The sequence below is a fragment of the Hyla sarda genome, chromosome 3, assembly GCF_029499605.1.
Source record: "Hyla sarda isolate aHylSar1 chromosome 3, aHylSar1.hap1, whole genome shotgun sequence".
Classification (NCBI taxonomy): Eukaryota; Metazoa; Chordata; class Amphibia; order Anura; family Hylidae; genus Hyla; species Hyla sarda.
Window position 1 is genome coordinate 125,880,078 of NC_079191.1, and position 14,149 is coordinate 125,894,226.

General features: G+C 43.5%; 1 protein-coding gene across 6 annotated transcripts in view; it reads left to right on the top strand.

Moving 5' to 3' along the window:
- Nucleotides 1-14,149, top strand: part of ARHGEF26 (Rho guanine nucleotide exchange factor 26) — a 137,736-nt gene that overhangs the window by 11,960 nt on the left and 111,627 nt on the right. For all 6 annotated transcript variants that reach the window (XR_008891112.1, XM_056564994.1, XM_056564989.1 and 3 more), the window contains exon 4: nucleotides 2,406-2,548. Coding sequence is in view for 5 of the 6 variants with exons in the window: in XM_056564994.1 (XP_056420969.1) it covers nucleotides 2,406-2,548 (143 nt within the window). In the remaining variant the exon portion in view is untranslated. The remainder of the gene's footprint in view (nucleotides 1-2,405; nucleotides 2,549-14,149) is intronic.

Sequence of the window (14,149 nt, forward strand, 5' to 3'; positions counted from 1 at the left end):
TACAAGTCATTGGAGAGCTCCCTGGTGGCTTCTGCCAGCCCAGTTGGCCTTCATTGATAGATTTCTCCATATACTCAAGCAGGTAAAGTTCTATCAATCAAGGTTGGTGGGGTGGGGAGAAGTTGCTGGGGACTTCCCCCAATATCTTGTGGTTTGGGCTGCATGAAAGCGATGTAAAGGGGATTTAATGCTGCATAATGCTTTGTTTAGCAGCAATGCTAACCCCGATCCTTCATACAATGGATCCAAGTGGTGACCAACAGACAGTGGTGTAACTTGAAATGCTGAGCCCCAATGCAAAAAGTAATACAGGGCCTCTTGCTATAATACTTTAAATGTAGGGTTGGTCTACTCCTATAGGAAAGAGAGACCCTATGGGCACCTAAACCTTCTGGGCCCGGTGCAACCGCACCCTCTAAACCCTGTATAGTTATGACCCTGCAAACAAAACCTATTGACTGAATAGAGGTGGGTCTCCCTAAAGTTTTTATAGCAAGAATAGCAATACCATCTTTGCTATTTTGTTACTTAAACTGTAGACAGCAATTAACCCAGATAAGTCTCTTTAAGAGATTATAATCTATTTACTGTATGTTGTTGTAGATATTGTTACTGTTTGATGATGTGTATTTAGCTCTCTTAGTTGTAGCTGTGTAGGTGATATAGATCTACTTTCTGTTTGAGGAAAATGGTGACAAGAAATCTCTATGTAATACGGTGCAGCCTGTAGTGATGTTTTTCCGAGCGAATTGAAGTGGTTGCTAGGCTCTGTCTTCTCCCATACAAACACTGCTGTGAATGTATGCTGTCTAGATATTGGACGCTTGCCCAAAGTGTAAAGTACAAGAAAGTGACAGTACAATTTGTCACAACGGTTTTGTTTCTGTTCCTTGTTCAGCGTGCATGTATCTTCTCTGCTATAAGGGGTCTTATATCTATACTTTATTCTAATCTGATAAATCTATCATTTAGTTACAGGGCACTGTTCCTCCTGTTTCTAAACGGAGATATAAAGTGGTCTTTTAACCCACGGCAAACAACTGGAATTCATGTTTCAATTTTCCAGTACTGTTTAAAAAGCGAGAGCTGAACTCTGGTTGCTATGGCAACAACAACACTTTTTTTTTATGACTGTTTGATATATGAGGCCCACTGTTTTCATTGTGCTTTTGGAGAATTGATCCAAAACAAAAAGTTCCTCTTTGTGACCTTGGTTGTTCATGGTAGATCAATAGCAGGGGAACCGGTGTGTTCTGTTTAAAATATTATGTCAGTTACATAAAAGACAGTAGAGCTATAATATAAACATAGAGCAGAGCTCCTCATAGGGTAATATTTTAGAGGTAGGGTATTGTGATGCATATAGATACAAAAGTGCCCCCTTTAGGTGGTCTATGTCTCCGCATCTGTAGGCATAGAAAGTCATCACGGTCAGAAGATTTAGCGAAGTGTAGAAAATAAGATTTACTCCCCAATGGGCGCTGAGGTCAGCAATGCTTGAAAGCCCTATAGATTAATAGGGCCTACAAAAAAATCATCACAAATTATAGAAAATTCTAAAAATTATACAAACTTTATTGAATCATACTAGAAGCATACATAAAACAGACGACTATTTAGAAAACTGCGAAGGAGAGACAGCGTGGACTCTATGCAGACAAGTATTTGTGAATTTAAGCACAGAATACATATAATACTATATTACAGTCCTTCAAAGTATTGCTAATAAAGTGCATGTGCAGAAAATAGTACTAATAAAGGATATTGCATAAGTGTAAAAATGTTCCAAACAAAGTGCTGCAAAAAGAGGAGCACACGCTCACCCCAGCACACATTTTGGTGCTTTACACCTTCATAGGGGGCCCCTATAGAGAATGAATGAATCTCTGGCTAGATGGGCTCCTTTTGTTTAAGGGAACATTTGATCTCCATTCTTATGATCAGTGGGGCCCCCCAATGGTCAGACCCCCATGGATCAGCTAGTTTTTCCCTCTTTAGGAGATAACTGGATTGTGGGATAGTTTGTCTAATGTTTGGAACACATATTGAACTCCTGTAAGTTGTCTTTGCATTGAGAACTATTAGCTTGAGCTGTATATTATTAACCTCAGTGGATTTACTTATCCATGTCTAATCTCCCCCATAAAAACAATAGATTAAGAGTACAATGTCTTCAGCAAGTATTTTAGTGTATACAAACATTGCATGCTATTATTATCTTGGCATTCAGCCAGTAAAGTTTCCATAAAGGCTACAATATTGATAGCAAAGAATATAAAACAGATGGTACATGCTGCTGAATTCCCAAACTTTCCAGCATTGATGTGATGTGGACATTTTGTTTCCATTATAGATTATAGACCACTTGCCTCTTATTAATATATGGCCTACCTTTTTGTTTTCAGAGAATGCCGTCCTGTATCAAAACTACAAGGAAAAGGCTCTAGATATTGACTCAGATGAGGAAGCCGATTGCAAGGAGCCAAAGGAAGACCGTATTGTTGTCTTGTATAAACCTCTGAGGTCTACATGGAGCCAGTTGTCAGTGGTAAGACCATTTTAGATACATCACTTTAACCTCTGGCTGGTGCTACATTGTTTTAGGTTATTCCATACCATAGAATATGTATTATCGTTAGGCTTTTTAGACTCAACAACACGTTTGAAATTGAAGGTAAGGCTGGGTTTACACCTGCATTAAGGCTTTGCCAGGTGCCTCCATTGCAGTTTCCAATAGGTGCCAGGGAAAATGCTGGACACAATGAAGTATCTAGCTTTGGGGTCTGTCTGTTGTTAAAGGGGTACTCCACTGCCCCCAGCATTCGGAACATTTTGTTCTGAACACTGGCTGCGGGCTGTGGGGGTCATGATGTCACACCATGCCCCCGTGACGTCAAGCCGCGCCCCCTCAATGCAAGTCTATGGGAGGGGGCGTGGCATCCGCCACCCCCCCCTCCTATAGGCTTGAATTGAGGGTGTGTGGCTATGACTTCACAAGGGGCGTGGTCATGACTTCACGACCCCCACAGCCTGCACCCAGCTGGGGCAGTGGAGTACCCTTTAAATGGTGTCCTGCCAGCGACATTTTTTATCACTGTTCTGCTTCAATGATGGAGCAAAAAAATAAAATAAAAACACCAATGCTGTTGTGAACCCTGTGTAATACCTGCTGAACCTACACAGCTGTAGTAGTATTTTACTTATACAGCAATATTATTTGAGAAGCTCCTCTTGAAGGGGTACTAAACATGAATGGAGGGGGGCGTGGGTTTCCGAAACTGGAGATTCAGCACCCTCATAGAATGCGGGTGCTGCATGGAGATCGCGGGGGGTCTCAGCAGCAGGCCCCCCACGATCATACACCTTATCCTCTATCCTTTGAATAGGGGATAAATATTTTTGCCCGGAATACCCCCTTTAAATAAAAATGAATGACCGTTGTACACACAACCTGAGGACTGTTGTGGCGCTGTTTCTTGGAAAAAAATCAGCTATGGTTTACTAATCCTGGATATCCCCTTTAAACATAGAAGGCACAAAAGGTAACTCTGATATTACTTATATCTTTAATAAATTAACTAGTGTGCAGGTTGTGGTCTGCAGCTTTATTTAGATGACTTACACGTTTTTACCTAAATTGAAATCAATAAGTGCCTATTGGATTCAGGAAGTTTAACCAGTAGAGAGCAGCTCCTCTGCCTGAAGCATTTTTCCCATAGCCGAATCAATAGAGGTTGGCCTAGGTTACATGGCACCCATCCTTTGTCCCAGAGAACACCACAAAGTGAGTCTTTGTAGATAGAGGGGAGGGAACAGCCACATGCTGGGGAGAGCAGCGAGAGACCTTGGGAAGTTGTGCGGTAGCTGAGAGAGGTTTAGTGCACACCGTTCAGTGTGTGTAAGGGTTTTTGTTAGCGGGTTATTGAAATGCTGAGACCATTGGAAGAGGCTTGTGTTTTAGTTGAGCAGGAGCCAGTCTTTTCACTCTGTGTGCTTGACTTGGGAGGAAGGACAGCAGCTACAGATGTGAGACGTATGTTAACTATCATTCATTTCTGGTGTCCCCCATGGGAACTTCTCTATATCACAGGCTGTGTAGTAAGCTGAATTTTCTTACTTAGGTTTTTAGAAGTAGAATTGTTGTGGCACAACAATTTAGCAATTTTTTTTTTATGGAAAAGTGATGGTAATTACTGTGGTAGCCCTTGGGGGGTGTATGGTAGCTGGGGTGTTGTTTAGGTAGATGAGGGGTTAAGGTTAACCCTATAGTTCGTGATGCCAGGCTGAGGGCTAGTATGCTGAGGTAATTCTCCGGCCTATCGCCGCCCTTCCCAGTAACGATAGGTGCATGCATAAAATGAAGGTCCATAAGGTACTTGAACTTGGATAAACTTTACTTAAATGCTTGCGGTTCATCCAATGCACAATAACAGTCTCATGCAAACAGTCTCTATATAGTTCAGTGACTGACAGTTGTTGCGGACCTTGAATCGTAATACAAGTCTCTGAATTTAGGGTAGTTTGCGAAGATCCGTCCGGATTTAGGGGATAGATAAGGTCCGGTGATCTTGCAGAGTGCTTAGGGATTGATACACTCACGATTCTAAATAGATCAGCCGTTGCCGCAAGGCTCGGGTCTAACTCACTGCAGAAGATAGCTATGCAGATCCTGCTCGTTTGACAGCCCGGGAACAAGAGAGAGAATCATGGCCGCCGCTCCCTTATATGGGCAGGGGGCGGGGTTGTTTTGATTGGTCCGAATATCTGTCACTCACCGTCACAAAGCATGGTGGGCGCAATACGTCACAGGGACCTCCAAAGGTCCTTAAAGGGGTACTCCGCCCCTAGACATCTTATCCCCTATCCAAAGAATAGGAGATTAGATGTCAGATCGCCGCGGTCCCGCTGCTGGGGACCCCCGGGATCCCCGCTGCGGCACTGCGCTATCATTACAGCACAGAGCGAGTTCGCTCTGTGCGTAATGACGGGCGATACGGGGGACGGAGCAGCGTGACGTCATGGCCCTCGTGACATCACGGCCCGTCCCCTTAATGCACACCCCCTCCCATAGACTTGTATTGAAAGGGGCGGGCCGTGACATCACGAGGGGCGGAACCGTGACGTAACAATGCTCCGGCCCCTGTACCGCCCATCATTACGTGCAGAGCGAACTTGCTCTGTGCTGTAATGATAGCGCGGTGCCGCAGCGGGGATCCCAGGGGTCCCCAGCAGCGGGACCGCGGCGATCTGACATCTTATCCCCTATGCTTTGGATAGGGGATAAGATGTCTAGGGGCGGAATACCGCAGGTCCTGCTACGCTCCGGACAGGTAATTAACTATTTCTATACATTTATACAATCCTTTACATATAAATCCTAAATAATTACTAGATAACTAATACCTAGATGAGAGGTGACTAGGGGTGGACTAAACAATAAGGACCCGACGTCCTAGGGACTCTGGCTATGGGGACCTATATACACAGGTACCGGATAGGATGCGGTACCGGGATACCACATTACGTCATAGTACCTTTTTCTGGTGTAGAGGCTTTTAAGGCATGGTGGAACATATATTCAATAATTAATACAATTTTCCTTCCACTATATTAGCAGACCTTGTGTAAAGTAAGGACTCCTTTACTTGCACGGATAATGCTTTGAAAATATAAATATAATAAGCCATAATCGTGTTTTATTTTCCTTCGCTGGACCTTCCTCCTATGAGAACATGTGATGCCGACAAACAATCATTTTTAGTTCATCATAAAAATATTCAGTCAATGTCAAATGTACAATTTCTTGCTAATGTTCCATTGTTGGATATTGTCCACACTGAAAAGTGATTGGGAATGTTTGCTTGATATCGACATTATTTACACAGGGATGTGGGAATTGTATTGGCCGACGCCCGGGACAAGCAGTTTTGGGTGCCGGGCAGGTGAATTCTTCAGGCATTTAGCCCTGCTTCAGGCAAGCAGGGCTAAATGCCGGAAGAATTCACATATGACGGGGAAAGACTGTCTTGCCCCGTCACTAAACTGCTATAGACCGCAGCTGTATGCTGCAGCTTATAGCGAGCCTTCCGGCGGAGGTGCGCGCTGTGAGTGAAGTCATCACACGTGCCGCACAGGACGCTGACGTGGCGCGTTAGATGATGTCCTCACTACGCGCACCTCTGCCAGGAAGTCCCAGCAGGGAACAGGGAGATGTAAGTAGCAGTGAGTTACTTACTCAAACTTGGATACTTACTATATTAGGGGGGACCTGCCTACCACTAGGGGATAACCTATCTACTTACGGAAGTGCTTACCAACCATGGTGCCTCCAGCTGATGCAAAACTACATCTCTTAGCATGCCCAGACAGCCTTCGGCTGTCCGGGCATGCTGGGAGTTGTAGTTTTGCAACAGCTGGAGGCACCCTGGTTGAAACTTAGGGGGTATAATTGTTTAAATCGGAGCCCTATCTGCCAGGGTCATATCTATCTGCGGGCCTTTCTACCTACTGGGAAGCCCTACCTAATCATCAGGTGGGGCTCCCCAGTAGGTAGACAGGCCCCAGATAGATAGGACTCCCATCACTGATGGGGGTCATATCTATCTATCTGGAGCCTGCCTACCTACTGGGGAGCCCTACCTAATGGGGGTCATATCTATCTGGGGGCCTTTCTACCTACTGAAGAGCCCTACAAGATGGGGATCATATCTATCTGCGGACCTGTCTACATATGGGGGAGCTCTACCTAATGGGGGACATATCTTTCTGTGGCTGTCTGCCTACTGGGGGAGCCCACCCTTCCTACCAACTGGGGGGGGGGGGACACATCTATCTGGGGCATTATTTACTTACTAGGGGAGCCCTACCTGTCTACCTACCTGATAAAGAGACATACCTTCCTGAAGGGGGGACTACCTACTTAATGGGGTGGATTTACTTATCAGGGGCCCTCTCCACTTAATGGGGGGACATAATGGTCTGCCTATTAAGTTTCTATTAATAAAGACCTTATTTACATACCATTTTGGTTGAAATTATTTTATGTACCAGGACAAGTGGATTGTCATGAAGGACAAGTAGACTGTGCTCCGTTTTAGTCCCTTGGACAAGTAGTTTTTTAAATAAATTTCCACACCCCTGTTTACACAATGTTTGCCTTGTGCAAAAGGCCTTTAAAAGGGTACTCCGCTGCTAGACATGTTATGATAAGATGTCTGATCGCGGGGGTCCTGCTGCTGGGGCCCCCCGTGATCTCCCGCAGCCCCGGGCATTCTAAACAAACACCAGGTTCCTGCGGCAGTGGTCGTGACGTGACATGAATGGAGGGGGCGTGGCGGCACAAGGGCGTGGCCGTGATGTTGCGATTACTGTCTCCGAGTGTTCTGAACAAAATCTACCCCTTTAACCACAGTACCTCTTTAACTGAGGTGAAGAATTGGGGTGGAGTTGCCTAATGTTGGGTATTCATGTAAAACTTCAAGCTCTTTAACAGATTATTATTGTTATAAATGCATCTATCCTACACAAATAGTCCTTATGATACATCATTTAAAGAGAAACAACCAATCTAATGATTAATAAATAACTTCAGTAGTATTTCCTAGATTACATGATGAACATACAGCTAACATGTGATGTAAATAGAACTTTAGCATTTTTACATGGTCAGACACTGGGGCGGGGGGGGGGGGGGGGGATTTGTTAAAACTCAAATTCATTAGGTGCAAACTTATTACAGTGGATCGGTCTGGTTGATAAATCTAGTGCATCTGTAGACTGTCTTGTCTATATTTGTGCTGTCTAGTTTTAGTTTACACAAATTATTAGTTGGCTTACTTCAGGCAAAAGTAGTGCTCCATATTTTTATGGCACATTATTTTGGAGCATTGAAAGGCATTTTATGCCATGACCTTTCCACCCATGCCACAACCCTAGGATTGGAAAGGACTACACAACTTCCTCTGTAGTATACAGCAGATGATAACTACTGGAGGTCTTAAGTTAATTTAACTTTTCTTTTTTTTTCTTTTTTCTTTTTATCCAGAGTACCCCTTTAATATAGGATTCATCTTGAGCTTTTTTTAAAAAATAATATTCCTAGTAAATTGATTACATTATAAAATGTGGGTGACAAATAAGGCTTGTTTCATTTACAAACCTGTGATTCTTAGACTAAAATGGCATCCATTTAATGTCATGTTGTTTTAATCTGCTGAAAGCTCATGACATATCCCTTTAATGGATGCCTTCCGTTGGCATCCATCACCCATAGGCTTATATGTATCAAGTTTGTGGATACGTACCTAATAGACGGATGCACACTGCTGTATTAAATACAAAGTATATAAATAGAAGGTTGCAGCAGCACTATTGGTCAAAAATGGAGGCTCTTAGTGCACTTTTTGATCAAAACGTGTCCCCCATCCACTACGCGGAGGTGGCTTCACTTCGGATGGGACTCCTTTTTTTGCAACGTAAGCGAGGGGAGTGGCACCCTCTATAGCTATGCACCCCGCCCTGTTCACAAGAGGTGCTGCTGCAACCTTCGTATTTGTAAAGGTTTGTGGAGACTATTTTGGCCACTTTCAGGCATTTTAAGGCTATGTAGACATACATGAAACTAACATCAGAAATGTATATAAACATACCCTTACAAGTATGCAGGAAAGTGTGGACTGAACCTAAACCATATGTTATGTTGGTTGATTAAGTAAAAATAAAGAGCAGAGCACATGTAACAGATAAGTAACTTGTATGCTTTTCGTGAGGACAGATGTTTCCAAAAATAGTCACATGGCCACCTGTGGGGCCCAGTAAAATCCCCCAAATTGTATCCATAAATCTCTTACTGTGTCACTTTGTAGTTTGCTCATTTATAACCATTAAAACCTCAGTTAAAATAATAATAATTGCCGAACTGTCTGAATGAATTGAGATTGTTTCCCAGCTCTGTGGAGGGCAACATGGACATGAGCCAAGACCTGGATTTTAGTATTCTGTGTCGGCATTCATCAGCATTGCTGGCGGGAGACTTGGCCCTAGGAATCTTGTCTATGAAATGAGAATGGCATGCTGGATATACATGTTCATCAGGAGCATTGTGTATTTGTTTATGAGGTGTAACATCTGTGGGCTTTGTCATGATACATTCTGTAATGAACTTTACAGTGTGCTCTGCATTTCATCTGTAGCTGTAATAAAGTCTCCTATGCATCCATACATAAGACATACTTATGTAAACTGTATGTTAGTATTGTACTGCTCCACCAAAACGTATTTATGTTGTGTTCCACCAGTTATGGGTTTTGTACCTGGTAGACAAAACTGTCCTTGAAACTCCAGTAAAATAACTCTAAATGCCTCCAGTATTAGCACCTGAATTCCCTGTCCACTAAATTACTACCACACTATAATAGTACTCTCTGCAGCACTATAATGGTACTCTCTGCAGCACTATAATGGTAATCTCTTCAGCACTATAATGGTACACTCTGCAGCCCTATAATGGTACTCTCTGCAGCCCTATAATGGTACTCTCTGCATCCCTACAATGGTACTCTGCAGCCCTATAATGGTACTCTCTGCAGCACTATAATGGTACTTTCTGCAGCACTATAATGGTACTCTCTGCAGCACTATAATGGTAATCTCTTCAGCACTATAATGGTACACTCTGCAGCCCTATAATGGTACTCTCTGCAGCCCAATTATGGTACTCTGCAGCCCTATAATGGTACTCTCTGCAGCCCTATAATGGTACTCTCTGCAGCCCTATAATGGTACTCTCTGCAGCCCTATAATTGTACTCTCTGCTGCACTATAATGGTACTCTCTGCAGCCCTATAATGGTACTCTCTGCAGCACTATAATGGCATGCTCTGCAGCACTATAATGATACTCTCTGCAGCCCTGTAATGGTACTCTCCGCAGGCCTATAATGTTACTCTCTGCAGCACTATAATGGTACTCTCTGCAGCAGTATAATAGTACTCTCTGCAGCACTATAATGGTACTCTCTTCAGCACTATAATGGTACACTCTGCAGCACTATAGTGGTACTCTCTGCAGCCCTATAATGGTACTCTGCAGCCCTATAATGGTACTCTCTTCAGCCCTATAATGATACTCTCTGCAGCCCTATAATGATACTATCTGCAGCCCTATAATGGTACTCTCTGCAGCCCTATAATGGTACTCTCTGCAGCCCTATAATGGTACTCTCTGCAGTACTATAATGGTACTCTCTGCAGCCCTATAATGGTACTCTCTGCTGCCCTATAATGGTATTCTCTGCGGTCCTATAATGGTACTCTCTGCAGCCCTATAATGTTACTCTCTGCAGCACTATAATGGTACTCTCTGCAGCACTATAATAGTACTCTCTGCAGCACTATAATGGTACTCTCTTCAGCACTATAATGGTACACTCTGCAGCACTATAGTGGTACTCTCTGCAGCCCTATAATGGTACTCTGCAGCCCTATAATGGTACTCTCTTCAGCCCTATAATGATACTCTCTGCAGCCCTATAATGATACTATCTGCAGCCCTATAATGGTACTCTCTGCAGCCCTATAATGGTACTCTCTGCAGTACTATAATGGTACTCTCTGCAGCCCTATAATGGTACTCTCTGCAGCCCTATAATAGTACTCTCTGCTGCCCTATAATGGTATTCTCTGCGGTCCTATAATGGTACTCTCTGCAGCCCTATAATGGTACTCTCTGCAGCCCATAATAATAGTCTCTGCATCCCTATAATGATACTCTCTGCAGCACTATAATGGCACTCTCTACATCCCTATAATGGTACTCTCTGCAGCCCTGTAATGGTGCTCTTTGCAGACCTACAAGGGTACTCTCTGCAGCCCTATAATGATACTCTCTGCATCACTATAATGATACTTTCTGCAGCCCTATAATGGTACTCTCTGCATCCCTATAATGGTACTCTCTGCAGTACTATAATGGTACTCTCTGCAGCCCTATAATGGTACTCTCTGCTGCCCTATAATGGTATTCTCTGCGGTCCTATAATGGTACTCTCTGCAGCCCTATAATGGTACTCTCTGCAGCCTATAATAATAGTCTCTGCATCCCTATAATGATACTCTCTGCAGCACTATAATGGCACTCTCTACATCCCTATAATGGTACTCTCTGCAGCCCTATAATGGTGCTCTTTGCAGACCTACAAGGGTACTCTCTGCGTCCCTATAATGGTACTCTCTGCAGCCCTATAATGGTGCTCTTTGCAGACCTACAAGGGTACTCTCTGCAGCCCTATAATGGTACTCTCTGCATCACTATAATGATACTTTCTGCAGCCCTATAATGGTACTCTCTGCATCCCTATAATGGTACTCTCTGCAGTACTATAATGGTACTCTCTGCAGCCCTATAATGGTACTCTCTGCTGCCCTATAATGGTATTCTCTGCGGTCCTATAATGGTACTCTCTGCAGCCCTATAATGGTACTCTCTGCAGCCCATAATAATAGTCTCTGCATCCCTATAATGATACTCTCTGCAGCACTATAATGGCACTCTCTACATCCCTATAATGGTACTCTCTGCAGCCCTATAATGGTGCTCTTTGCTGACCTACAAGGGTACTCTCTGCAGCCCTATAATGGTACTCTCTGCATCACTATAATGATACTTTCTGCAGCCCTATAATGGTACTCTCTGCATCCCTATAATGGTACTCTCTGCAGCAATATAATGGTACGGTCTGCAGCCCTATAATGGTACTCTCTGCAGCCCTAAAATGGTACTCTCTGCAGCCCTACAATGATATTCTCTGCAGCTCTATAATGCTACTCTCTGCAGCTCTATAATGGAACTCTCTGCAGCACTATAATGGAACTCTCTGCAGCACTATAATGGAACTCTCTGCAGCACTATAATGGTACTCTCTGCACTCAGGGTTGACTTTGTTTATAAAGTCCTGCAGAATCTGATCAGAGTCTTATTTAATAACCTGGAGCTTATGTAGGATGAATGCCAGCTGTGGTGTAGTCACAGTCTTTTCATTGTGTCAAGTCCATTCTCTCTACTATCCAATTTATCTTCACTATATATAGCAGTGTTTATGCTTTTTTCCTAAACGCTTCAGGTGTGGACAAGTTTGTATAGAGCAGGAGCCTCCGTCCCTCCAGTAACGTCACCAGTAGTCTGCAAAAAAGTGTACCTACCCAAGAACGCCACTGGTCGAGCACAATCTCATTCTTAAGCCGATCACATGTCTATAAACCATTCTTCATTGACCTGCACATCTCCCCATGTAATAGGGGATGTGCAGTCGACAATGATGAAAGTAAAAGGTCGCACAAAATATCCAGCCATGTACTAGGCTCCATAAATAAGTGCAGATCTACTAGACTGGAGTTTCTTGCAGTTTCTGTCTCTTGGGGGTTATATTTCATGTGACCTACCATTTCTTATGTTAAATGGTAGATTTACAGTACTAGTAATAGTTTCTTTGATCATCAGGTTACATTCTAAATGAACATAATGTACAACAGTACGGAAAGTAAAACCAAATGTAGCATACAAACAAAATATCACTATATGAAGTTATCTGATACAAGGAAGTGTATACAAAAATGTTGTTGAACATGTGGTAGGCAAGACAATAGGAACACTAAAAGTATAAAATGCAGTCAGAACCAAAAGATTTAAATCAGCAAATCCTGTATACTGACAAACATTGTGAGAACATTTTTCATTTGGTTACCTTCATTATTTAGTTCTAGATCTTTGTTTCTTAAAGGACATCTGCAGCGTGATTAACACTTATCCCCTATCCACAGGAAAGGGGATAAGTGTTTGATCGCGGGGGGTCCGACCGCTGGGACCCCCTGTGATCTGTACGGGGCCGCGGCTGTCCCGTGCAGGGGGCGTGCCGGCCGCAGCATGACGTTGCAGCCGGCACGCCTCCTCCATACATCTCTATGGGAGAGGCGGGGAGGCAGCGTTCGTGCCTTCCCCATAGAACTGTATGGGGGACAGGGAGGAGACGGGGCGTCACCGTCGACCTCTGGGTCGACGCTACGCGCCTTAGTGCTCACCATGAGTGCTAATGGCGGCGCCCTAGTACAGGAGATCACAGGGGGTCCCAGCTGTCGGACCCCCCGCAATCAAACACTTATCCCCTATCCTGTGGATAGGGGATAAGTGTCATACCGCTGCAGTTGTCCTTTAAAGGGGTGGAAAACTTTTTTTTTTAAATCAACTGATGCCAGAAAGTTAAACAGATTTGTAAATTGCTTCTATTAAACAATCTTAATCCTTCCAGTACTTATTAGCAGCTGTATACTACAGAGGGAATTCTTTTATTTTTGGATTTCTTTTTTGTCATGACCACAGTGCTCTCTGCTGACATCTCTGTCCATGTCAGGAACTGTCCCCATAGCAAACATATGCTGCTCTAGACAGTTCCTAAAATGGACAGAGGTGTCAGCAGAGAGCACTGTGGTCGTGACAGAAAATAAATCCCAAAAGAAAATACTGGAAGGATTAAGAATTTTTAATAGAAGTAATTTACAAATCTATATAAGAAAGAAATGGGTGGGCACTGCTGGACAACCACTATGCAGACATCTTAATCAATGCTCGCGGGTGTTTGACTGGATATGGTCCTGGACATACACAGGAGGCAGTCCTGAATGTATTATAACAAAGAGAAGGAAAATATGTCCGCACTCACCATGCCGTAAACAACAGATATGCTTTATTGAAGTCTTCAGAGTTCCATGTAAAAGCAGTATAAAAAAACACCCGGGTGCAGGGAGGGGGAGCTGCTCCTGGCAAGGAGACTGGGAGCAGCTGTCAGGAACAACAGCACCTTTTCGCGTTATCCACGCATCTTCCGGTTCCAGTTGATTTAAAAAAAAAAAAGTTTTCCACCGGAATACCCCTTTAAAGACTCTGCATGGCCTCAATAAAACAGGAGCCCACGGCACGCATAAAGAAGAAAGAAGCCCCTAGCAAAGATCTAACAGGGTTCCTGTAATATTAGCTTTAGCCATCCAGGACCAAAAGGTGTATAGTACTACCTGTATACCCTTTTCATGAACCTTTGACCACTTCCTGACCCTGTTTTTTGTGGAATTATTAAAAAAAATAAAAAATAAAAAAAAGCTAC